Source organism: Scatophagus argus, chromosome 5, assembly GCF_020382885.2.
Source record: "Scatophagus argus isolate fScaArg1 chromosome 5, fScaArg1.pri, whole genome shotgun sequence".
Taxonomy (NCBI): domain Eukaryota; kingdom Metazoa; phylum Chordata; class Actinopteri; family Scatophagidae; genus Scatophagus; species Scatophagus argus.
The window spans coordinates 13,685,059-13,711,349 of NC_058497.1; the positions used below are offsets into that span (position 1 = coordinate 13,685,059).

At 41.0% G+C, this 26,291-nt stretch overlaps 2 protein-coding genes and 1 long non-coding RNA gene across 4 annotated transcripts; 1 reads left to right on the plus strand and 2 right to left on the minus strand.

The window, feature by feature from the left end:
- Positions 1–130: 130 nt before the first annotated feature.
- cpda (carboxypeptidase D, a) lies at positions 131–19,146 on the minus strand. Its single transcript, XM_046388911.1, has 21 exons — positions 18,396–19,146; positions 17,495–17,742; positions 12,010–12,152; positions 11,666–11,835; positions 10,727–11,160; positions 10,438–10,629; positions 9,559–9,726; positions 9,182–9,291; positions 8,882–8,984; positions 8,173–8,315; positions 7,908–8,077; positions 7,510–7,797; positions 7,079–7,274; positions 6,838–6,973; positions 6,502–6,648; positions 5,983–6,081; positions 5,817–5,881; positions 5,408–5,539; positions 5,034–5,219; positions 3,145–3,247; positions 131–2,717 (listed from the first exon to the last, which is right to left on the minus strand). Exons 1-21 carry the CDS (start codon positions 19,043–19,045, stop codon positions 2,491–2,493), a joined length of 4,110 nt encoding a protein of 1,369 aa, XP_046244867.1. The 5' UTR covers positions 19,046–19,146; the 3' UTR covers positions 131–2,490.
- On the plus strand, positions 3,493–4,006 carry LOC124059134. Of its 2 annotated transcripts, none has more exons than XR_006843370.1 (3): positions 3,493–3,609; positions 3,697–3,834; positions 3,996–4,006. It is a non-coding gene; the product is annotated as an uncharacterized LOC124059134 (long non-coding RNA). The 2 variants fall into 2 exon arrangements; XR_006843369.1 differs by having other exon boundaries at positions 3,928–3,998.
- Positions 19,147–20,356: 1,210 nt separating the features above from the next.
- Positions 20,357–22,229, minus strand: cryba1a (crystallin, beta A1a). The gene is made up of 5 exons (XM_046388589.1): positions 22,191–22,229; positions 21,918–22,036; positions 21,563–21,704; positions 20,959–21,101; positions 20,357–20,585 (listed from the first exon to the last, which is right to left on the minus strand). Exons 1-5 carry the CDS (start codon positions 22,227–22,229, stop codon positions 20,438–20,440), a joined length of 591 nt encoding a protein of 196 aa, XP_046244545.1. The 3' UTR covers positions 20,357–20,437.
- Between the last annotated feature and the right edge of the window lie 4,062 nt (positions 22,230–26,291).

The window sequence follows — 26,291 nt, forward strand, 5'->3', positions numbered from 1 at the left end:
AACAGTCAGGTATCGATCAGCACAGTCGAAAATTTTTTTTTAAACCCTGTATGTGCTACATTCCTGTGAGGAGCTCTTTCACAACACACAAAAGACAAAATTAGGGATTAAAGCACATCATTTGCTGACAGAAGTTGTGAGATGTTTTATTACACTGTGTTTTGAGGTTTCTGAGCATATTCATGGTTAACATGAAGTGCATTTCTCATTCACAATTGGCAAACATTATTTACAGTTGATTCCAGTTTATATAAAATCTGCTCACCAACACTGCACAACCCTGACACACCCTCAACTTTCATATATATATATATAATTCATACACACATTTTGAGAGATACAATGTAAGAAAGAAAAAAATAATATACAAAACTGTCTCTACACAGATATCAGGTTCAACTTAACTGATGACAGTTGCATTTGTTTTAATATGCAAAAAAAATCTCTTCTCAAAGTAACTGAGAATCAAGGCAAATTCTTTTGTGAACGGGTGTGTGTGAGTATGTACACGTGTGATGAAAAACATGCACAGTATTTCCAATACAAGGCCTGAATTTAATGATCCAGTGCAAGTTAAGAATGGTTACACATGGATTTCTGATGCAAAGCACAATTTCAATTCTTGGCGGTTTGTGTGATTTGGTACAGGACATTTTCTATGCCATGCTGGATATTTCATCATATGACTACCAAAACTTTTTTGTCCTCCAATAACTCTTCACTTTATGTGCACCTATGCTCGCTTGATCGGTCCGTATACCCCACTCAGCGTCATCCAATCACTAATGAGATTCTTTAATGTATGAGAGAAATGAGTAATCATTTCACACCCGACTACATTGTTCTTTAAGGTCACTGAGGCAATCGGTCTGTAGCATCCCTGACAACTATCTCAAGTACTGTGAGTTTCACTGTATATTAAACTGCAAATGAAGCATATCAAATTTACAACACAACGGCAGTTGTGTACTGGGTAGCTTTACACCTGACAAGCCTCAAATCAAAAATCAACTTACTAGAATTTTTGCAACTTTCAACCACACTTCAGTCGAGTTGACTGTGATCCACACGCCCTTTGTTCTTCTCAAGTTTGGAAAATATGAATTTCATGTTCAATGGATGACTCTGACCTAATTTGTAGACGGTGATCATGAATGGACGGACAAACGTGGTACAATTTCTGCCTTCCAAAAGATTTGTTTAGCAAATAATAACATATTCAAATAAAAATAGAATTGATATTCATTATTGGAAAAAATTACAGACATAGTGAGAATGCACAAAAACAGGGCACAAAGTGACATGCACGCAAGTCAATGGCAGCTTTCCATGTACAGACAGTTTGCACCTATAGTTAAAACAAAAGGGAAAAAAAAAACATTCTTTTTAAAATTTCATATTGAAATTTTCTATTCCTGGCCAAAGACATGGGACAATCTTTGCTTTCCATTTAGTACAAGTGATCTCCATGCATACACTGGAGGACCCTGCACTTACTGGGAAGGGTTTCATTCAAGCAATTCATTGGTAACATTTTCTCCCTGATGCTTTAAAGCTTTTGCTCATTCTCTATTATGATTCTAGCCGACGCACTGATTCACAGGAAAAAAAACACAAATCTACTCAATCCAGGCCAGCCAGCCAAGACTCGTCTGTGCAGAAACAGTGCAACGCTGTAATTCAGCAGTCCATCAATTAATAATCTCTCTTTTCCTACCACCTGAGTATAGGATGGATCAAACTTCCACATGGCCCAACTAAAATCTACTCACTATCTCGGTGCTTGCTCTCATATACTACAGCCCGAGTAGACTGTGAACTTTACAGAAGCCAAGGCACAGTATTGGATTCAGTCTCCCAAAGGCTCGGACACTTCAATGTGAAAATGATGTATTGGATAAAAGAAAACAGATAATTTTTAATTTCCTAACTCAAAGCAGTGTTGGAAAAAACACGAGATCAGTGAGGAGGTGGTGCAAGACTGAGGACTTCAAGAATTCAATACAAATTCTCTAAACAAGAGTTTTTTTGGACTTATTGGCTGGGACCCCTCAGCCAGGCAGGCAGGACAGTTGGTGGTCTTAAAGGGCACTCTCGTGTGGCTTGGAAATGAAAACACTGTGGGATTCAAAACCTGGACGGATCAGGGCCACAGTGGACCAAACCTTAATTCTTCTCTTTTTTTTTTCCTTTAAAATCCCCGTCTCTGTCTTTTTGACCTGATCCAGTCAGAAAAAAGACTGTCCACTTTAGTCCAGAGCAGGATCCTCTTTACGTATTAATTTAGTAGCAATAATAACCAAGCGACTGCGAGTGAGCCTTCAGGACTTGTTGGTGTATGCGAACAAAGTGTCTTTATCACTCTTGTAAGTTGATCACAGAGAGAGGTGCAGCCTCGTTCTCAACCTGTTGCTTGTTGGCCAGGAGTTGAATTAAAAGGGGAGATCAAAACGAAATATTGAGCCAACAACTGAATTAGTGCAACGTTTCTCAGATTTTGTTGGCATACAGCGTCTCCTCATCGCTTTCACTGTCGTCCTGAAACTCGTGGGAAAGCAGCGACTTCTTGGAGCCCATAGACGTGAGCCGGATCTCATCTTCATAATCATCTCGGTGCTGCCGCAAACGGTGGAAGCCATCTTTTTGACGATTAGACTTGGCCGCGCACACACACCAGATGATGCACGCCGTCACCACCAGTGCTGTCATGGATGCCGCTGCACAGAAAGAGAACAATGGTGAGCATGTCTGTGTACTATGAACAGTTTCTAGCAGGAAGAAGACTTAACACACATTAGATTGCACTGCTCAAGACATTGTGATTTCAGTGTCCACAAAGGCAACTCTTTTTGTAGTCAAAACTGCCTGCATTTCAGAGAGGGGATGCAGTTATTTAGTGCTTGCCATCCATGTCAAAGATCACCAGAATGGCATGCTAGATGGAGGCAAAAACCTTGTGAAGAGATCTGCATCATAGGAGTTACAAAACATGGAAAAGGGTAAAAGGTTTTCAGAAATATTAAATCAAAACAACAGGTTGGGATGCCATTACAGAAGCCAAAATGACATACGCATAAGTGGACAGATCACATCATGCATACGGTCAACACTGGTTAAAGAAGGACTTTTCATAGATATGCTTACCTGCACTGGCCACCACAAACTCTCTAGGCAGGCCAAAGATGCTGTTGTCCATGTCAAACTCAATGATGATGGAGTTAGCAGCTTCATAAGAAGACACCACCACCTGCAACACAGAAAAATCTTCAGTGAGCCTCTGAGCCTTCCTGAAACACAGTCTCCTTTCAATACACTGTAACAGTGGCATTTCTAATATGGAAATTTTATGTACAACATCAGAATCAAACTTGATTTGACACTCAAACTGCAAAAATAAAACAAGTTTTCCCACATCTTATCAATTCTGGCTGTTTCTCCAAACCAAAAGCTGTGTGGTTAAGAAGTGAGTAGTTAATGGTCTAATTAGCAAGACTCATTTGCAGGTGTGACTGCTTAGTATAATGTGGCGCAGGTTGTCTTGTACATCTAAAATAGGATTTGAGCACTGGGCTCATGAAAATCCAAAATTACTAAGATATCTTCTGAGAGGTAAATTACAAGAACCCCATAATTCATATGTTGTCATTTGAATGACTTTTCTCCATAGGAAATGAAGCATCTCTCATTTATTCACAGTGCCATTATTAAAGAACAGTTTTAAAAAATGGGGAAACCAGACTCAGGGCTCAGGAAACAAGGTTTTCTATCCATGTGGTTTCAGACCTGATTCAGTAATGTCGTCTGAGCACATACTCTAAGAGTTGCTGCTAAAAAGTAAGTGCATGTCTTGACCTTGAATTTTTCTTTTTTTTTTTTTTTTGCTTGTTTTCCCACTGTCGATATAGTCTGCTGGTTGTTTTCTGACAGCAAAAAACAGAAGAACCTACAGAGGAGGCATCCAAATCTACAAAAACTAATCTCGCTTCAATTTCCAGAGGGATGAAATGCGTCCTTATGGCCTGAGGCAAAGTATCCGATGTCCCAAGAAATATGGGGAGACTATTAAAGAGAGGAAATTCATGCTGGCCTCAAGTTATGACTTGGACCGTTTATGTGAGCAGAGTGAAGTAGATCACCAGAAACCCCTGGATGACAGGCATATACGGAACGCGGCTATTCTTCCAGATCTCGAACTCCACAGTGACAGAGGCGTCGCTACTGAAGAGAGAACCTCCAGCAGAGATTCAACTAGTGAGCCAGGACCTCTGATGATCCACGGATTCACCGCATCAGAGTACCAGCAGGCATATCATTCAGTAGTGGATCCCCTGCTCTTTAGTCCTTGCGGGAAGCTCACAGCCTACAGTCTGGATCTGGGCCGTCACATTAAAGAACATCTGTTTACAGCGCTGGCCTACCCGACCCTTCAAATTTCAGAGCAGCCAAATGGCAAAATGAAGGTGATGGAGAGATTTTGTGTGCTCCGCCCAACACCTTTCATAGACATCGACAGTAATGGGGAACCACAATAATATTCTCCCACACACTTTTCATGACACAAATGTGCTATTTTTTTGTTATTTACGTCTCTTGATAAGGCATTTAGACAATTTTTGTTTTCCTTAGCTAAATGTATATTTCAAATGTTTATTGAAAAAATGAATGTTAATTTCTGATTTTTGCAATGAAACCTTGGAAAGCTTTTCAGTCACTAATATAAGATAGCATAATGTATGTGTGTGTGTGACATCACCATCCGATTTTTGCTTTCTAACACCTCCATAAAAACCTTTATTCAAAACCAGTCATCGTGAGCCTTGTGGTTTTAGTCGCATTATCATCCCATTAAAGTGCTTTAAATGAGTTAGAAAAAAACATCTACGTTTTGTACGCATTTTAAATGATCATTAAAAATATACATGAGGTACTACAACTCAGATTTACTCCTTAAATGTTCTCCATTCATGGTCATCCTCCTGAGAGAGAGTACAGCGCCAGCCCACGCAATGCATGGCATGTAAATAACCGCGTACCTTTTGACGTTGTTGTTGGTAACCATCGGCAACAGCTTCAATGTTGTGGTTTCCAGGAGCCAGCAGCGCATGAAAGTAGCCGCCCTCTCCAGTAAAGACTCTCACCCCCCCATTCAGTACGATAATGGCCCCAGCAATAGGCTTTCCACTCTTGTCTCTCACCACACCACGCACCCCTTTATGGACCTGGAAGGGGTAGAAATGAAGAGAAGAATAAGAATAATGTGTTGATGGAAAGAATTATCAAACATAGCTGAAAATATCTCATTTAAAATTGGTCACAAAAGGAGTACAGAGTCATATGACTGAAAATCCACGCTAAACAAGTCGTCCAAAAGGCTCCATGTTGTGCTGATTAAAATCCTGCATCTTACCTCCACCAACATGCTTAGGAGAGCCTTCTTGTTCTCAGCCCAAAGTGTGGCCAGCTGCTCAGCAGGAGGGAACAAACAGCAGGCAGTATACACTGTGATTTCTGGACAGTGGCCAAAGTCCATACTGAAGTCCTAGGAAGACACAGAGACACAAAACGACGCATGAGACAGTGTTGGGGCAGAAGGCCATTTCTGGTTTTGTTTTACTTCTCATTTGATCTGACAGGCATCTCCAAGATAACATTCAGGATCTCAAAACTCTTTAACAAGTTGTCAAAAAGCAACATTTTTGTGTTTTTTTCCTTTCAGGTCATATCTCAATAAAACCCAATTACTTTTTAGTGAGAGGACAGAGAAAGGTTTAAGTGCCGTAACTGCTATCATGCACACTGCAGTGACTTAGACTTACCTTCATGCTGCCCATGTGACTTCGTCTCTCTGCTGCCCTCATTACTCCATCTGGGATGTTGCTTACTGAGGAATAGAGCACCATTCACAGTTAGCCACTATTGTCTCTTTGACGAGTACCAGTCAATGCAAACATTAGAATTATTCATAGTACTTAAATTACATACCCTGCCCATTATTTGAACATGCAGTGTCCCCGAGGTGCATCTTCGGATGGTTGTTGGCATAAACACTTGCCAAGTACTTCAGTGTGCCTTCATTTTCAACTGGACAAAAAAAAAAGATTAAATAAAATCACACAACCAAATTCAGATCTATTAAGTAATGTCTAACAGCAGTCAGTGTTGACATGATTTTTCTCAATTCCACTCTTTCCAAATTCCTGTTATATACTACATAACTACAAAGGAAAAGTGGAAAAAGTGCATGAGTGGAGCTGCATTTCTCAACATTTAACACAACAAAAGAAGACAGAGTGTAAAGTTCCAATGGCGTGTGAAGTGCAAATTTACTGTAATTAATCTTATAGCCTTATCAACAATAGTTGATAAAGTCAACAAAAGTCATGCTACAGAACCGTTCAAAGGGGTGTCACACTGGAGATGGTTCATCTTCTTTGGAATGTGCTCAGTAAACATCATGAAAATCAGCGTGGTTACATGTTGATGTCTGCATAGTGGTGTTACCAGACTGGACAGGCTTGTCATAAGGGTAGGTAGCAACAAGGGAGCCTCCATCGAGGGCTACGGAGAGAGTGTAGTCCTTTTCTAGTATTAAGTCCATCATCGCTCTGGTCTCCGGTTGGGTCTCCACCACACGCTGAGACGCATTGCCTAGAAAAGGAGGAAAACACATGGACAGGAAATGGACTTGTTAGAGCATGTTCAGTTTTGCTGTAAGTAGAATCAATGAAATTTGTTTGTTACATTCACAGCAAATCTTTGACAATTGTATCTTTCATCTATCTGTGTTTCTGTCTTTCAGTTCAGTTGTACACACACGCACACACGCATACAACTGACCAAAGAAATCAGTGTCCAGGTCCTTGCCGTGAGCATTAGTCAAGCCCTGGGTGGAGGTGCACTGCTTCTCAACAGCCTGTTCTCGTCCATCTGGATTGATGGAGGGCACGATGACAATCCGGGTCTCATTGATCAGCTGAGGAGGAGAAATGGAAAAGAAACAATTACAGACATGGCTGAACACAGCTGATACATACAGTATATCAAACACTATGTTTCCCTGAGGGGTCCCAAACCTCACCCTGGTAATGGTTGGGTTTTTGCCATAGTTGATACACAGGAAGGCAGCGAACTCCAGCAGCAGCTCTGTGCCCACTGGGGAATTGCCATGGATCCCGGCTACAAAGCGGATCTTGGGTTCAGACGGTTCAGCTTCCCCTGGGTTGTTGGAGATTTCCAGAGCCAAAATGGTTCGAAACTCTACACTTTGGCCCAAACTGGAGGGATCAGGAATTATATAGTCAGTATAATAAGAGGTGTAACTGTTATGTAAGTTATGAAACACAGAGTAGATCTGGACAGCATTGAGTTTAACCAACTCAACAGAATTGACTACTGGCTTGCAGAGGATGAGAGGAATAGAGGTATGATGGCAAACAGTTATGTATCCCAGTTAAGAAATGATGTGACTATTTCAAATACAGAGTTTGTGGGAAGATAAAATCTCCCTACCTACGAAAAGATGTAATTTTGGGGAAGTTAAGCGTGAGGCCTCTCACGAACTCGGACATCTCTTTGTAGCTTCTGTAGCGGAAGCTGCTCTCTGTAGCTGTGCTCTTGACCAGCTGCTCCAAACCCTGGCCTAGAGAGAGCTCCCTGATCAAGCTCCGGAACGCCTTCTCAGAGGGGTTCTGTGTGGGCTGGGGGCCATTAGGGCCTGAGTGTACACGTGTTAGTCTGAAGTCCACCACCTCCACTCTGTCCTTTGAGACTGTGGCGTAGGTTCTCACAGATTTATATCTGACCAACAGATGGAGTTAAGGGAGAGTTTAGGGACATAAGAGCACAGAACTATACAGAATCTTCATGGCAAACTCTGTTTGTTCTTCCTACATAAATCTAAATCTCACCCATGGGCAGAGGCAGTGACAGAGTAAGTCCCAGGAACCAGCAGTCTCCAGTAGTCTCCAGTACGAGCTGTGGTGACGTTGTGGTCTATCTCCTCCACACTGATAGTGGCATTGGGAATTCCTGTACCATCCCTACTGTCAGAGACGGTGCCTTTTATGCCACTGTGAACCTATGGAGACACATAACCACACAAAAATGAATAGATGCAAAACTGAGTTAAGTGAGGAGACAGTACATGGTGATGTCAAGATTTCTGTTTATTACCTGATGAATAAACTGAAGCAAGGCTCGTCGGTTTTGCTCCCAGTATTGAGGAAGGTCCTTGGCCAAAGGGTACTTCACACAGCCCAACTCAATGGTCACCTCAAAACAGTTGGTATTTAAGTAGTTCCAGTCTTGCATGCCACCTGGAGATAAAAGTTAAGTCTTAGACTTCAAAGCTTTCTTTTAAAGCCACTACAGTGGGTATAAAAGTTTTATTTAGACAATTTAAGTGAAAGGATGGTGCAGCCTATGTGTTGCTTTTTAGCACTTTTCTCTAAATACCATCAAGTCTGACCAATGCACTGTTATACCACCACAGGGTAATGACAAAATGGCAAATTCAAACACAACGGCTTTAATTAAATATCATGATCAACTGCACAGAGTCAAAATGTGGCTGACTGACTTAATGTAATATTGTGTCAATTACTGATGAACCAGGAACAATATATTCTGCGTATGTGCACCTTATGTCAAGACAAATTCCTTGTGTGTGGAATACAACTTTTACAGAAACTTGTAAATAAAACATAAATATCAATCCTCTTTGCATTTTGATGGCATAAGATAAAAGTCTGAATGGGCCCAAGATGTGCAACCAAAGCCTATTTTCTACATAAAAATAACTTTTCTTGATTGAGCTGTTGCTGATCTCCTGCGGAAAAACAAAATGAATGCAAGTAAAGGACGATGAAAGATGTAGGCATACCGGGGACATTGTACCAATTGGCGCCATTGGTTATGCCATCCTCAAAATATTCATCAGGGTACAGGAACTCACAAGGGTGTCCATTGTGCATCAGAGCGTTCTCCTGCACACACATCAGACACAAGTGAGAACTCAACAATAAGCACTGTTGTAGCCACGATTTCAAACCCTGTTCCCACAGATTTCACGAAAAGCCACCTGCTTTTATCAGACCTAATTTTGTTTTCAATTGTAACATGGAACTAAAAGCAAACATTATTCCAGCCTGAAACAGATCTAACAGCCACAGCGTCAAGTTACCTGTGAGTAGGCTCTAGACACCTGCTGAAAGACTTTGTCATCAGGTGACTGACTGTACTGAGTTTTCCCCTTTTTGTCATCATCATATGGGTAGTTCACCACCAAGGAGCCTAAATTCCACAATACAAAGATAAGACAGAACAAAACTAATGAATTTGTGGTTAAAATAAACAGTATGCTTCACATTTCATAATCTCGTTTAAGTGTGGCATCTGTGGCAGTAATCCTTTAGAATCAGAGAAGTGGCATAAAACATGTAAAAACTTCTATAACATTTAAACTGCAAACATGATTAACAGGCTTTCACTATCAGAAAGGTGACTGTGACACTGAAAGACCATAAACTTTGGCATTAAAAGTTCAAAATAAGACCGTGCCTCCATGCAAGTTAGCTGACAGGACGAAGGGGGTGTTCTTAAGCCAGTTCATCACAGCTATAGTCTCTGGCTGTCTGGGCTCTGTGATGGTGGTAAACTGGTCTGGGAAGTTGCGGTTCAGGTCAAAATTGTTGCTGTTGTTGCGTCCTTTGTAGCCCTTCACATCACCTGTGAGGAAATAAGTGCTAATGATGAGTCATTTACAAGCATTTGAGACAGTAACCACAGCATCTTGCAGCATGAAAAACACACAAACTCAGCTTCAGCTCCTTTATACTACCTGTTATGCATCAACACTGGCTGTTGGCTAAAATATATTGGTACATGATAGAGAAACTGTTTTGTGAAACTTTCCCGTGCTGGAAAAAAGTTTGCAGAAGCAAGACGGTACAAACTAAAGTATGTTGGCTACATATTTGGTCTGAGGAACATAAGGAGATGCTGTTAGACTGTGTCATTTTGCAGAGGAAATAAGAAGAACAGCTTGTAGGCAAACAAATAACACCAACTCAAGTAAATGCTAAATGTCTACTTCCTAAATCTATAAACATTTAACATGTTGCCTCTTTCTCAAGACCTCCGCTCCGCTCTCTATACAAATGTGATCGGGTCACTTTGCAAGCTCTGTGTTAGCTGTAAATTTGATAGTGTTTAGTAACACACAGTCAAGGAATGCTAGTCAAGTGATCAAATTACTGTTCAGGTCCTGTAATGTTACATGTCTTGAAACATTACACCGTTGCTCATGTATCCAAAGCAATCTAATGCCTGTGTGACCTGTATATCAAAATAATTTTCATAATACTACAAGTATTTCATTTCATACTGTGCAGGCAATGTTATTTAAATGTTGCCTTCTACTTGTGTTTTTCCTCTTACCTTCAACAGCTACCTCATAGCCATCAGGGTTCATTGAAGGCATGATGTGAATGCGGGTATTGTTGACCAACTCCGTGACCTCTGGGTCAGTACCATAGTTACGGCACAGGTACTCAATAAGGTTGAGCATTAACTCACGGCCAACTACCTCATTGCCATGCATGTTGGCTACATACTTAAACTCTGGCTCACCTGACATGGAAACAAATAAAAGGATGTCAGAGTAATAGACACAAACAAAAAAAAAAATCACTTTGCATCTACTTTAAGAAAATGTCTTAAGACATACCATGCTCATGAACTGTGGGGTTGTCTGAGATGACCATTACATAGAGCTCACGGCCTTCCACAGAGTGACCAACTGAGTTAAGATACACAATAGAGGGAAAGTCGCTGCTGTATTTGCGTAAAAACAGCTCCATGTCTACATAGTTGTGGTGACGAAATTCCTCGGGCTGGAATGGCTGGTGTTCAGGTGGAAGTAAAGGAGGGCTGTTCTTGTTTCCCTCAGAAGGAACCACCCGCGTTTGGGTCGAGTTAGAAGAGCTGGTAGTGGCGGTGGTGGTGGTGGTGGGGATGTTTGGATCACTGGTGGATTGCATGGAATCTGTAGTCACATTGGAGCTGCCTGCAGTCTCACTGACAACAGGCGCCAAGGTAAAGTTAAGTTCTGTGGCTTTGCCCTCCATGACCTGGACAGCAGGGACTGTCATTGATGTGTACCTGTGAAAAGAAAAATAAACGCATAACCACCAAGCAACTTCAATTCCATCTTAAAATCACCAGGAAGTACCAAAATTAGACATCACAGAGGAAATACCAATAAAATCAGTCTTCAGTCCTCTTCCTGGAAGTCATTCACCAATGCACTTGTGAGACACATTTTTCTTTCCTTCACTGACAAAGAGTTACTCTGTAACTCAAAAGAGGAAATAACTCTTGTTTTTCTTTTGTGCAACGCTTGTGGGTAAGCCTGCCTGGGATATGGAGACTGAGCTTCATTGTTCGATAGTCTGAAGAGCCAGATTACAATCTTTGCTTTGTTCATTGTGATCTGGCAGTTATGAAAACACAACAAGCAGCAACTAACACACCCCTTGCTAATCCGCCTAACGAAATTTAAATCCAGGCTAATATTTGGCATTTTTGTAGGTGGGAAGCATTGTTCTTTAATGCCCAATCTCTGTTTTTGAAAATCTGCTCAAAGAAATTCAATGGATAGACCCACCCTGGAGCCACAGCTGTAATGTTGTATGTTCCTGGGAGTAGGAGACGGTAGTAGTCCCCATATTTTCCTGTGGTCAGGTTGTGGCGAATTCCTGCCACCACAATGCTGACGTTGGTGAGAGCAGATCCACTGATGGCCTCTTTCACATAGCCACGGACACCTATATGGATCTGAAAGACAGAGGTTTTGTAAATAAAGACATCTTGGTGAAATGGAGTAAAGTTATGTCACAATGATCAGGCAAGGTTTGACGGCATTATGCTTTTAAATAAAAAAACAGAAGGATGTTATGATGAATGCTTATCATCATCATCATCATTAATTCTTGAAATTATTATCTCTACCTTTTCAATGTAGGCCAGTAGAGACTCCCTGTTCAGATCCCATTCCTTGTGGAGCTCAGAAGCAGGAGGATATTTGCAGCAGCTCAGCTCCAAGGTGATTTCCAGACAGTTTCCATAGAGGTAGTTGTAGTCCTGCATCCCCCCTAAATAACAGACCCACATTTTAGTGAACTAATTACGCTGAAGATGGCACAACACATACAATAACATATTAAAACATAAAGGTACACTATGTGGGCAAAAGTATTGAGACAGAAATCTTTATTACCAAATGTGGGTGTGGTATGGGGCTGTTTTTCAGGGGTTGGGCTCAGCCCCTGACTTCCACTGAAGGGAAATCTTAATGCTTCAGCATACCAAGACATTTTGGATAAAGCTATGCTTCTAACTTTTCTATTCCAGCATGACTGTGTCCCAGTGCACAAAGCAAAGTCCATAAAGACATGGTTGGATGAGTTTGGTGCGGAAGAACTTGACTGGCCCACACAAAGTCCTGACCTCAACCCCATGGAACACCTTTGGGATGAACTGGAACGGAGACTGTGAGTCAGGCCTTTTCATCCAACATCAGTGCCTGACCTCACTGTTTCTCTACTGCATAAATGAGCAAAGATTTCTACAGAAACACCTTCCCGAAAGAGTGGAAGCTGTTTTACCTGGAAAGTGGGTACCAATTGCATATTAATATCTATGCATTTAGAATGCAATGTCATGAAAGTACCCGTTGGTGTAATGTTAGGGTGTCCCACTACTTTTATGTATGTATGTCTAAATCCAGTAATTGAACAAATGTGTATACCATGTCATCACAAAGAAAATTTTGAAACTTTTTTTTTTTTTTTCAAAACTGCCTCCCTCAATGTGATCCCCCACTGGTTCCAGGCCAGTTCATTAACAGAGAAAGAAACACTGCCTGGTACAGACCCAGGCATGACTTTGTCTCTTCTATGCCAGAGTTTCAAGATTCTGTTTAATGTGGCAATAAGCCATGACATCTGCAGTCTGCCAGTCAAACTACCCCACCCCACAAGTAAGGCAAACAGAAAGACACACAGGTTGGCAGGCTGTTCGCTTGGTCATCCCACAGCAGCAGGAGGGTTGCCATGACTGCCTGCTGGGCGACCACAGGAACCCAATGAAACAGCCACCATTTGCCACTTTGTGACAACATGAAAGGGCTCACACACCAAACACCAACAAATAACTTCGACAAAGCAACCAGCTTTCCAACAGTGTCAATGCAGAAGCCGCCAGCCACATCACAACAGATAAACATTTTATCAATCTGTAATCAGAGATGTATACAAGCACATTATTGACTTACATCATATTACATGATAAATGTTTTGTGGCACACATAACACTGAATATCCAGAAGCCAAAGACATAACAATACTCTAACACCACAACTCAGCAATCACCTGCAACTTATTTTATTAAATTCCTCTTTATAATACAGTACTATCACTGAACATTTGAAATTTATGTGTGACAAATCTACTGTTTGTATTGACCATGTGATTAAAATGCAAGACATTCATATTTTTAAACAATGTGATCTGTATGCCTAATGTCAAGATCCTCTTGAAAGTGACATTACTATCTGACTTCAGAAACACACAGGAGGAAGTGCAGTCAAGAAAATCACCATGCAACACATACAAGCCAAGTAGAGCGCTTTAGGCTGTGGCTCTGAGAATAGGAGTAAAGCAAACACAAGCTCTTCTGAGTCATCCCCGGTCAAGCGACAGCTGTTCAACGTGTCTGATTAGTTGCCAGGACATTCACTGGAAGCTGCGAAGGGCATCTTTAGAAGTCGTTATAAGTTCTTAACAGGTCACTGGACAAGTTTCAGACGTGGTTTTCAGTTGTTCAGGTCACATTGATCTGACAAGCCCCATAGTCATTCATCAGTACAAACATTTGCACAGAGAAATAGGGACTATGTCCTTTGAGCTTATTTTGAATACGGGTGTGTGTAGATGTGGATGTGTCAAGGTAAATCATTAGAGGATTTAGCCCCTGTGGGGGTAGAAGAAGCTATGTCAACCAAACCAAACTAAGCTTTTAACAAATCACACCTGCTAATCATGAGCAAACAACACTAGGCGATGCCTAGAGATCCAAACTCGGCTGAGACAATGTGTCAAACAGTATAAAATCCTTTTGTCCAGGTCACAAGGCGTCAGCCGTCATCTTGTGCTAAGTTACTTTGAGTAATTTAAACAGAATCAGGTGTCCTTCACTTAAAGTAAACACCTCTCATGCCCTGATAGAGCATGACAAACACACAGACAGACTAAGACTACGGCAGCCCAAACCTTAAATATCCTGTCTATGTACCGGATCCAGGGCCACACCCTGAACTTGGCAGGAAACCACTAAACGGACAATAGAGCCAAAATCAGAGCCAGTGGCTGAACATGCTGTTGAGGCATAGGAATCCTGAAAATACAGCATAACTTCAAGGGTTTACTAATATTCCAATGCAATAAAAAAATATCATAATTTTGGTCAAGCAGTCATGATTATTCAGGAACAAAACCATTTCACAAAGTCTTACTGTCTTATGACTGTCAGCAGTTCGCAGGTCACAGTGATGCAGCATGAAAGCATGGCTATCAGGTATCTACATGTTCACAGGCTCTTTGAGGGCCTCAAGATTATCAGAGCAACAGAGCCATATTTCCATAGAGTAAAATGATACTCTGGACTTTAGGAAGGCAGTGGAGTGTTCAACGTGTACAACAGTGTACAACAATACAACATTGAACAAATGACCCATAAACGTTTTAAAAAGTTGCATCCTTGAATCAGTGAAAAATTAGACAACAAAATGTACAACAAGCTAAAACACAAGCAAAAAGCCTGAAATAACTAACCAAAAAATTACAACCATCAACATGCATTTTCAACACCAGAGTACTCTAGTTATATGCTGTAGGCTACATGAACCAAATTAGAGTTCAAAAATAAAGGATGCTGGCTGACGCTAGACTGTGTCAAAAGATTATGAGTCCAGATAACATGTTATGCTGAATCATTATTTCAAGCCCTGACTGCCAGACAAAAAATCTCCTGTTCCTGACTCCTGGCACTTCGCCTAGGCCACTCATTATGTCACACAATCTCCTGACTGCTTCCATCATCTGCTATTAGCCCAGTTTTGCTCCACTGAGACATGATACAGATACAAGGACTGTCCATTCAACTATCTTAGACTTTATGCTGTCCATTTTTAATCACAAGATGTGGACATTATTGCTGCTAAGAGCTTTAATAACTGGCTCCGGTTACGGACAGAATCTTCTTTGCCTCAATAATGTAGTTTTAGGTGAGAAACTGCAACAGCAAAACAGGCAATTGTGAGCTAAAACAACAATTCATTTGTCACTGTGCTGCTAGTTTCTGATGACAACTGACAGCAGATTGTGTGCTAATGGCTTTGGTAATGATTTACAGCTTCAGTTCCTTCTGGTGGCAAACAGATAGTGTGACATGTAACCACATAACACCATGCAACAGTCAACAGCAGCAGTCAGTTTAACCAAAATTTCCAAATTATGAAATCTGGGGTGACGATGCAGGTTTATTAGAAAAAAAATGCCAATGAAGTAGCTGGCTCCACTGATATCAGGATATGAACCCACAAATAATCTAAGACTCTTGAAAAAGTGAAGTAGGATAAGGATGAGTGCCAGAGAGTTACAATTTAATCAAGCAAATTCAACTAGCCAAGGCAAGTGCATGCTAATGTAATTCTCTAATGGGAAAACACCAACTGGAAGACACACTACCTAAAATTTACTACAACAAAGCACATCTCATCAGGAAAAGAAGTATGGTAACCCAAAGCTGCAGATATTTACATCACCACCTCCCAACCCCTCGGACAAACCAACAAAAGTATGCCGATCAAATTTTTACCAAAGTGATGACAGTAGAGCCTTTTCTGATCCAGAATGAAGTGGACAAAGCAGCATTTACTCTAGCTTGTAAAAGACAGTAATTCTGAGAAAGAGAATTTCACCCAACAGGCTATATGTCCAGAGTGAGCCATCGTGGTACACCTCTCTACTGCTCTAACACTTTCAGTACTTACAGGCTTTGACAAACAGAAGGAGCGGTGCACTCTTACATTTTTTTTTAGCGTTTTGGCAAATTTAAGAAAAGAAAAGTATGAGACTGAAATTGATTTCGGGTCATTTACCAATTACCACTGTACAGTGGAAGGGATCATTCAATTTTGTTCTATTCTATAAAACTTTTAAGCTGTCTTTTAAGCTGTTATATGAATATGAAGTGTTGCACTGATAACTCACAGTATCTCTCAGCTTTTTACACTGCTTTTTAACCGAGCTTAGCCACTCTGCTTTGTAAAGACTGATGTTATAGTATCAGTGACCTGCAGTCGGCGAAAACATTACCTTGAAAGTAGCCTTAGCTGCACTACACAAGTAAAGGTAATTGTTATAAATTGTTCCTTCTTTTTAAACAGGTTGTAACTTGTACAAACCCACAGTCCAACAAAAAAAAATTCTTGGCTTTCAAGTGAGACGATATCAAGCAGCAACAGATTGGACTGTCAATACAAATGGTTTTCAGGCAACACAACACAGATGAACAGGGGTAATTTTTAATAAATATCTTCGTCTTCAGCTGGTTATTTACATTAAGAATGTTTTGTGTTAATACTAGTGCTGCATTTGAAGATGCATTATGTTTCATTTTCTTGTCATATTAGTTTTTACAGAGGGAATTTGTGTATTTTCTTATCACCTCATCACTCAGAAAATGCTGTCAGCAGCCATAACCAAATCAATTTTCAGCATCTATTAGGAATCAAATATTATATAAATCAAGCTGTGAATAATATATGAACAAACCCCCTCTGTGAAACGGACAGGAAGAATACAGTTTGTTGTATGTAAGTACTACTGAAGTGGCTGAGAGTCCTTTAAAGATATGTACTGTTAACTTTTAACATTTTTAGACAAAAAAATAACACACTACAAGTGAACAGGGCAAACTTTTTAACTCACAGATGTCACTTGCTCAATTGATTACTTAGATGAGGACATGTTTTCGTATTACAAGTTTACTGAAATTTTATGTTTAGACATGATGTATTGTCTAATTGTCTAAGTGTATTGTCTAATTGTCTAAGTGTGCATTAATTTCCATAAATCAACAGAGCAGAAATGTCGAGTAAAATACACATTTTCTTTCCACTAGTCCGAAAGTAATTCACTAGTGTTATGGAAGCAAAACTGGCCAGTGCATGAAAAAACAATGTTTTTGTCTGTGGCGTCTGGCTTTACTGGAGCTTTATTTTTATTTTTATTTTGAAGCAGACTGAAGTCCGTACGACTCATACAGGATGTGACACCCACAGATGAACTCTGACTGGACATTTTCACCATCCAACTACAACAATTACTTCTCGGTCATCAAAATACATATTAACAACAATGCATCATCTTACCACGCACGTCATACCACTGCGCCCCATTGGTGATGCCATCTTTAAAAGTTTCGTCCTCGGAATCGGGACAGTTTGGCTGACCGGTTTTCATCACAGGGTGGTTTTGGGAATACACCAGGGCCAGGTAGCGAAACAGACTGTCATCCTCTGACTGGCTGTAGTGGCCCTGTCTCTGGTGGGAGGCTGAGTCATCAAAAGGATAGCTGGCAACCACAGTGCCACCATGCAGGTTCCCGGAGAGCACAAATCTAGAGAGACATTGGCACATTTCAGAAGCAGCCTACAATGACAGAGTAGGTCTATTTTAAAATAATACTCACATGCCTGTATGTGAATTAAAATTTGGCACCAATACACCGTAAATTTAGGATGTTACCCACCTGGGCTTGATTTGTTAAACTGAAGACTGCTGAAACTGACACTAAGCCCCAGAATATCTTTTCTTTTTCACAGGAACGTGAATTCTGTCCTGAATCTCTTAGATTGAAGTCCTTTATTTTCAGGGTCAGCATGGAAAGCAAAAAAATAACTCATGTACATATGGGCATGTGAGTATTCAGTTAAAGTAAAGCTGAAAAAAGGGAGATCTGTGCTTTGAAATGTTATGAGGGAAGAATTCCACAGAAATAAATATTATAATGAAATCTGAAGCTAATTATAGAGAAATCCTCTTACAGCATATCAGCCCTGAAGCTGGCAGGATCATCAACTGGATGACTATTTATGTTAAGCCTAGTTTTCACACATTATGGTTACTCCGCTGCTAACCCCTGAGGTATTAATAAAGGAGAGACACACGTGTTTGAGATCAGTTAAGTTTACTGAAGCCAGTGGATTATGAGCGCAGGGGCTCTGAGGAAACCGAGTTGGTGTGTTTCTTAGAGGACAGAGAGAGACTCACTTTTTCTCCCGGATCCATTTGATCACAGCCATGACCTCGGGGATATGATCTGGATTGACTTGCGTGTCATCAAACTGGTCAGGAAAGCTTCTGTTGAGGTCCTCATTTTTGGCATTGCTTCGACCGTCGCCGCCGCCTTCGCAGTCCCCCTCTGTGGACTTCTCAAAGCCGTCGGGGTTCATACTGGGCATGATGTAAATATCCGTGTTGTTCACCAACTCAGAAATGCGCGGTTCCTCCTCATACTGACTAAGAAGGTACTCCACAAGGTACACCAACACCTGCCTGGACACGGTTTCATCGCCGTGCATGTTCCCCACGTATTTAAATTTGGGTTTCCCCGGTGAGTCTACTTCGGGGTCCTTGGTGATCCGCATCACCCAGAGCTCCCTGCCCTCCACAGACCGGCCTATGCTCGACAGGTTAGCTATGTGAGGGTATTTCTGAGCTAAGGACCGCAAACGACTGGTTAAGTCAACATAATTGTAGTATTTGTCGTAAGTTTCTACCGTTTCCTCCGCGGAGGGGGTGACGCTTCGCCTCCGGTGTAGCCTGGCGTCGCCGAGGGACAGAAAAAGACATATAAGAAAGGAGAAAAGTGACACCCGTAGTTTCGGCGTCGTCGGGAGATGGTCCCAAATGTGTACCATGTTTATATGTCTTCGACCTCTCTTGTTTGTCTCTCCCTTGCCACAAACGTCAGAACCAGTCTGGCCTCCTTGTTTCCATCTACTTCCGTTCTCCTCGCGGGGGGCGGGATTTCGATATTACGTCATGATTTAAGGTGGACCGAAGACGCAGGCGTGATTTTAGCTTCTTTTTTTTTTGCACAACTTTTCACAAATTATTACATTAACAGCCCACGAAATTTACCCCGGTAATAGCATAAATGTATTCCTCAATGGAAAAAAATAAAGAAACACCCTTTTAGTTACATATTATTACTGCTGTAGGTATGTTTTATGACTCTAAAACTTTGTTAATAGCTCAGTTTTTACATGGTCATGATGATTAAGAAAAGGAGCAGACACTCGGGTGGTGTCCATGATTAATTAGACCGGATTGAAGCTTTTTCACTTAAGCTTACGACGATATATTATCCACTACTATCACAAATACTTGATCTGTTTTTATTTATTTATTTATTTTTTTGCTTCTGCTCATTCCCTAATGTAAATTTCAGGTATCTAAATGAAAATGACATTCGCTTTATCTTTTGAATTAATGCTTTTATGCTATTATCTGCTATCAGTACACTAATGTTTATACAATTACTCTCATTGTGTGTACAGGTGGAGCCACCACAATACCTCATATGTAAGTGTTTATCTCGTGTTACAACAATATCAGAGGATGCTATTGTCAGAGAAGTGATGCTCATGATTAACAATTATTAATCACTATATGTTGGAGATGCAGACTTCCTAAAATGAATACATCAGACATCACAAGGATTGTTCTGGTTCACACTACTCAGATTCCTCATGTCTCTTTATGTTCACGGTATAAAACGAAGCATGACATTTGATGTGAGGACATGACTGTAAATGGTCGCAATCAAATGGAGAAGACAGTGTAAATATGGGAAGAAATCACAACTGAGCTCCACAGAGTTTAGCAGCAGACTCATATTTCTGTTTATTTTATGTTGCCCATTCTTTCTTCATCGTCCACTGGTCGCAACTTGTTTACCAACAAATATGAGGAGCAATGACTCTGAGTGACAACGCCGCCCTGCCACCATGAGGCCTTGAACTTCCTCTTCTTCTTTCCTTAGTGGGACACCAGTCAGGGGCTTCTCCTCAGTGGCTGTTTACTTCTTTCTTTAATTTGTAACATTTCTCGTTATTTTCACGTGGCAACAGAACAAAACAAAAGTGTGTTCAACATCTTGATTGTGAAGCACCAGGTCAAGTGTCAGCCTTTGTTCAATAAGGTCTGACAGAACTGGCTAAAGCTTGGAATGACTGGGAGGAGGGAGGAGGAGGAGGAGGAGCTGGAGGTGGTAAACAGTGAGAGGTTGGGAGGGGAGGCTGCAGGTCTCATTGTTGGATTCGACGCAGCGACTGCACCTGGAAGGACTGAGCATGGGAGCCCCACTCTCTGTAATGTTTGTACTCGCCGCCATGTCGATCACACTCCATGATGTACTGGTAACCACGGTAACCTGGAAACTGGTAGCACACCCAGCTGGAGGAGGAGGGGGAAGTAGCGATTAACAATAAACATGGTTTAAACAGTCAGTTAAATGAAGCCTTCATGATATGAAATTAATTTAGTCTGAAAATAAACACGCATCAAATGATATGTCTCAAGGGGTTTGTCTGAATATAGTTACTGTTCATGTTAGTAGTATAAAATACACTTTTCACAATTGTGACAGTAAAACAACATCTCTTAATGGAATGCAACATGTTCATAAATCCTGCATGTGAAAACTGTCCTTTGATTTAATTATTTTTACCTGCTTTTTCTGTTATCTTGTACTACTTGGAGTATAGCATTCATATATCAGGGGCCTGTAAAGGGCGATCCATCTGTGCGTGCAGAGTTTGAGACTTACGAGCCACTCTGAACTTGCATGGATCCAATCTCATTGTTGCCCCAGCCCATGGCCTGCAGAGAGGGGTAGTCATCATTTATCTCCCACTGACGTCCCATGAAGTTCTCCTTCTCAAACAGCACAATCTTGGACTCCTTGTGGTTCTGTGTGCACATGATGCAAGGAAAATTCACCACAAGTTACAATGTGTTAATACTGTAGAGGAAAAAAATGACCTAAATATTTTTGTTGTTGTGCTGTGTGCTATTTGTAATAGGTTGAAGACTGACACTGAACACACTAATATACAATATGAGGATTACATGTTTCTACAGTAGATGCTATAAACACTTCTTCATTAGATTTCTACTTGTTTTCCTGTACCATAGTCATAAATATGTTACATGTTCAGAGCAGTTCCCATCTGGAAAAAAGTTGTAGAATTCCCATATTCTTACAGTTTATGTGGGTTCAAATTTCTGTAGTGCATAAGCTCACACTGCACTCTTGTCTATTTTAAGCTGTAACCAGCAGCTAGTATTAGTTTCTTGGAAGGCCCGGTTTCTCATCCAGAGTGAGTCAAACTTAGTGCCTTTTAACTCTGAAGAGGAACACAGATGCTCACAGCAGAGCAGATGGGGCGGAAGGACATCATCCTCTCAATGTGGTAGGCGTTGCTGCCGCTCCATGACTCCCAGTGAGGATACTCTCCTCTCTCCAACACAAACTGCTGTCCACAGAAGCTGGAGTGCTCATATCCTGCCCAGCTGTCAACAGCAAGCAGACGGACATACAGACACGTGTACACAGCATGCATGATCATTGCGGTACATGTGAAACAGTAATTTAAGGGACTAGGTTAAGGACTAAATTTCCATTTTGGGAAAAATAGTAAAAACATGTTTTTAAATTTCAAATTGCTGCTGAATTTTGAGATTATACATGTTCTGACGGGTAGCTCGGTCCTTTGTTTGACTTACGCTCCACACTCCACCTTCAGGGAGCGGATGTTGTCAACGCCACACTCCATGATGTTCTGGCAGGCTGAGGTAAACTCCAAACGCTTCCCCTGGAAGTTCTCCTGGTCGTAAACTGTGATCTGGAGAGGATACAAATGCATACATGTAGTATGCACATGCCACGCACACACACTGATGTGTGTACAGACATACACATCATTGACATCATCAGGCCAGAGGTGAAATTAAAAAAAATAATAATCATAATCATCCATGAGAAAATATCACACTCACCTTCCATGGTCCCAGTGGGTTGGGATTATTCAGAGCCATGCTACTGTGAATCTCAGCGCTGATTTACCTTCAGTGTGCAGAGCAAGGAGAATCAGACTCATGATAACATTCAAAGGCTGATTAAGGAACACATTACACAGGGCAGACACAACTGTGTCCATGGTCATGTAGGAGGCATGGTTATATTGTTCATAAACTGATATTAAAGCAATAGAATATTGCTAATAAAATAACTCATTACTTATTGCATGGGTTCTATTTGGGTGAAACCTTTCTTGAAGCTACGACATGCTCCCATGTGATGAAGCCAGCTGCAGGCTCATTGCTGTTCGTTCTCACAGCGCATGATCAGGACATCTATGTGTTTGAATGTTTGGTCTCAGTCTATACACTTATAAGGCTCAGCAGAAATAATGAAGACAAAAGACACAAAAGTGTTAAGTGACTGCCCTGCACAAGTCTGTTGGCTGAATGGATTGAGATGGAGAGCTTACCTGACCGGCCCCAATGAATAGCAGTGCGGTGCTCACAAGGGGCTCCACAGAAATGATGTCCTGACCCGGAGTAAACCGACCTATTTATATATGCTGGTACTGAAAAGCAGCTGGGCCTGTGGATCGGGGCAGGAGTCAGCACATTGCTGTTCCAGTCTTTGTTCGGCACTGAGCTGCTGGGCTTTAGTTCGCCACAGTGGGACTGGATGGAGGGCACCGTGCCCAGTGCAGATAAGCACAAGTTCCAAATGGTCCATGAGCAGTGGGCTGGACCAAGTCCTGGCACGGCCTGGTCCAGGAAACAGGTCATCACAGATGTGGATGGTCTTGCCAGTGGCTCCGATGCAAAAGGAAAAACACAAAAAGCACAAAAACAGAAACGGCAGGCAACAAACAGAACATTTTGTCTCTGTATTTAAATTCTGTACGCCCAAAAAAACCCCTGATGACAAATGTGTCTAATAAACAAGCTGGAATTGTATTTTAATAATGTTCTTACCGAGTCCCATCCAGACTGCGCTGTGCTCTGTCACCACTCTGTGCATCATGTCCACCTCAACTGACCCGCCATCTCTGGTCCTTTCACCTGTTCACTCATTCCTGCATACACACGTGCTCAGTCATGCACACACGCAGCCATGGACACACAAAGGCCTGTTCACGTATGTCACACAGTGCATGTAAAGGTGCTCACACACACACACACACATTCACACAAATCCATTAAGACAGTGAATTCTTGTAGTGAACACAAGAAAATAAAAAAGGTGGGAAACTGTCCATCTGTTCTACCTCTCTAAATAACACATCTTTAAATGTAATTTTATCTTTCCATTTATCATTTCATTTTCATTCATCTCTTTTTATAAGATGGCAAAAATCAAAATTAAAACACTAATTTGAGTGTAAAAATTTAGCAATCATATGTTCAGCGGTGGAATGTACACAGTACAAGTGCACTTACTCAAGTATTTGTACTTTGAACTTGTGCTGCTTTACACTTCTACTCCACTACACCTCAGAGGGATATATTGTACTTTTTTGCTTCCCTACATGTATCTGACAACCGTAGTTAATTTTTATATTAAGATTTTATGCATCAATCATGTGATCAGTTTATAACATGCAGATGAAACTACCCAAAAGTATATAAAGCTGTTCATCTTCACTTTGACAACATTAAGAAGCTGCTTAGACTGTCATGAATCGACTTAAATAAAAATATAACACTTTATGCATAATTAGTATTTCCACTTCTGATATTTTAAGTACAATTCGTTGCTGTATTTTTACCGAAGTTGGATTTTGAATGCAGGATTTTCAAATGTAACAGCATTTCTACAGTGTGTTATTGCTGTGTTTACTTAAGTAAAACATCCTGGTACTTGTTCCACCTCTGTTTGGCATGTAATATTTTACATCCTTTCCTGTGCTTAACGAGGAGCTGATCAGTCAAGCTCAACAAAGAGCATGAGAGAGCCTGACGGCTGCAGAATCTAAACAAACGGATACTTCAGTAAGAGACAGAATATTGCAGATATAATGTTGACATTTCTGAAAGCTCACCTACTATTTGTTGTAAGCAAACATTACCAATATAATAACTAACATTGCTGTTACTGAAAATGTAGTGCGATTTGCAAAAGGGAAGATAAAACAAAAACTACGGTACTGTAAATGGTTCATGTTCTAAACTCAAACTAAACAGTAACAGCAGTTTGATTAACATATTCTACACATTCTTTATGGATAAATGATTTGATTCAGAGTGAAGCTGATCTTGTTGTATCTCTCTTATTCTTCTGATGCCTGCTCTATAAATGTCTAAAATAGCTCAGATGTCAGATGTGTTGATATTGTCTCTGCATTATCAAAACCAAAAATGACATTTCCTTTGGCTTCTTTTTCCACGCTCCAGTAATCCTATTCAAGTTCATGCTGTGAGTGTCGGCCCACAGGCCTTTCACTACAGTCTTGCAGCTGCAAAGCAATCACTAAAACAACATCAGATAGAAATCGTAATGTTCTCATTGTTTTGTAAAAATGTAAAGGATCGTAATGCCATAAGTGTGAGAGAGCGATGGGAAACAATTTATACGCCCTACGTGTAAAATCAATTACAAGAACACAGTGAAAGACCACAGACCACATGTGAATTTTTAATTTTGCTTATATAAACTAAAAAGGCATTTAACATATTTGTGGACTTTTAACATAACATGATAACATGGTCGCTACCCACTTTCACGAGCCATAAAAAGAAAATATTCTATCAGTGTGCATATACATGTATATGGGTTGTATGAGATGTCTGTGTATGGGTACAGCCTGTCCAGCATTATAGTGGAGTGTTAAACACTGGCCTGTCTAAACAATAGAGAGATGGATGCCACTCCTGCAGTCAGCACATTACACACACAGGGCTCAAAGGCTTGGACAGGCTGTGCCAAGGATCAAAAGAAAGAGGTAAAATATGGAGGTGAAAGACAAACCAGATCACAGGGAAACTGGGGACAAAGACAGAAGTACAAGTGAAAATTAGAAAAAGAATTTTTAAAGAAAGTAAGAGACACAAATTGAGAGCGGTGCTTGTAAAAGTAAGTGTGTGTGTGTGTGTGTGTGTGTGTGTGTGTGTGTGTGTGTGTGCTTGTAGAAAGCCAGGCAAACTTTCTGCTGATGACAGTGACTGTCCCCGGTCCCCCACAATGGTGCTGGACAACAAAACAGGCAGCCGAGTCAGCACAGCTTGTCCGCAGATAAGCAGCAGGACCTTTGACCCTGAGCCATGTTCCAAACAGCTCACAGCCAATGAGAAGTCAGAATCCTGCCTCTATACACTCACTCTGGTTGTGAATGTATATATATATCCCCACTCACAAGGCCTGAGTCCATCACTTTCTCCAAAGGTTGGTCCTTTTGAACCTGCAATTAACTGTAAGTCTCCACTCTAAGGTCTTCTAACTCTTTACTGCTAGAATCACTGGACATTGAGGGGAATGTTGTGGTTTTCCTGTCTACTCACACTTTGGACTGACAGAACCAAGCAAGGATTGGCTCCTCTCTTAAACTTTATTTTTGGACTGAGTAGATGGAATACTGACATAAAACCCAGCAGGGTATGATTTTGTGTTTTAGTGTTGCTCTCTCTTTTCAGTGGCTCATCCTGATGTAAGATGGATGAGAAAGATGAGCGAGCTTGCCTAATCCTACACCATAAAACGTGGTTCGTGGCACATTTGGACAGATTAGTTCTTCGTGGCTGGTTAATGAATATTCTTGCTCTCGTGGAAATGACAGAAATTCAGGAGATGCACTGGAGGAAATCTCCTTTAAGGGTCAGAATCAGATGAAAGCATGCTGCTAACGAAAAGGCTATTGGGATGGAGTTGAGCAAGCAAAATTTTAAAACGTGAGCAGAAAAGACAGTTTTGAGGTTTGCATTTTATAGAAGAAAAGAACTACAAAGCAGGACTGCTTCACAATATATTTTAAAGCTTGAGGAGTAACTTTACACGTAGTGAGAATCTTGTTTTTGCCGGCTGTAAGTGGTTTAACCGCTCACCTGTCTGCACTGATGTAACATCGTACTCCAGGGTGTGTCAGGACA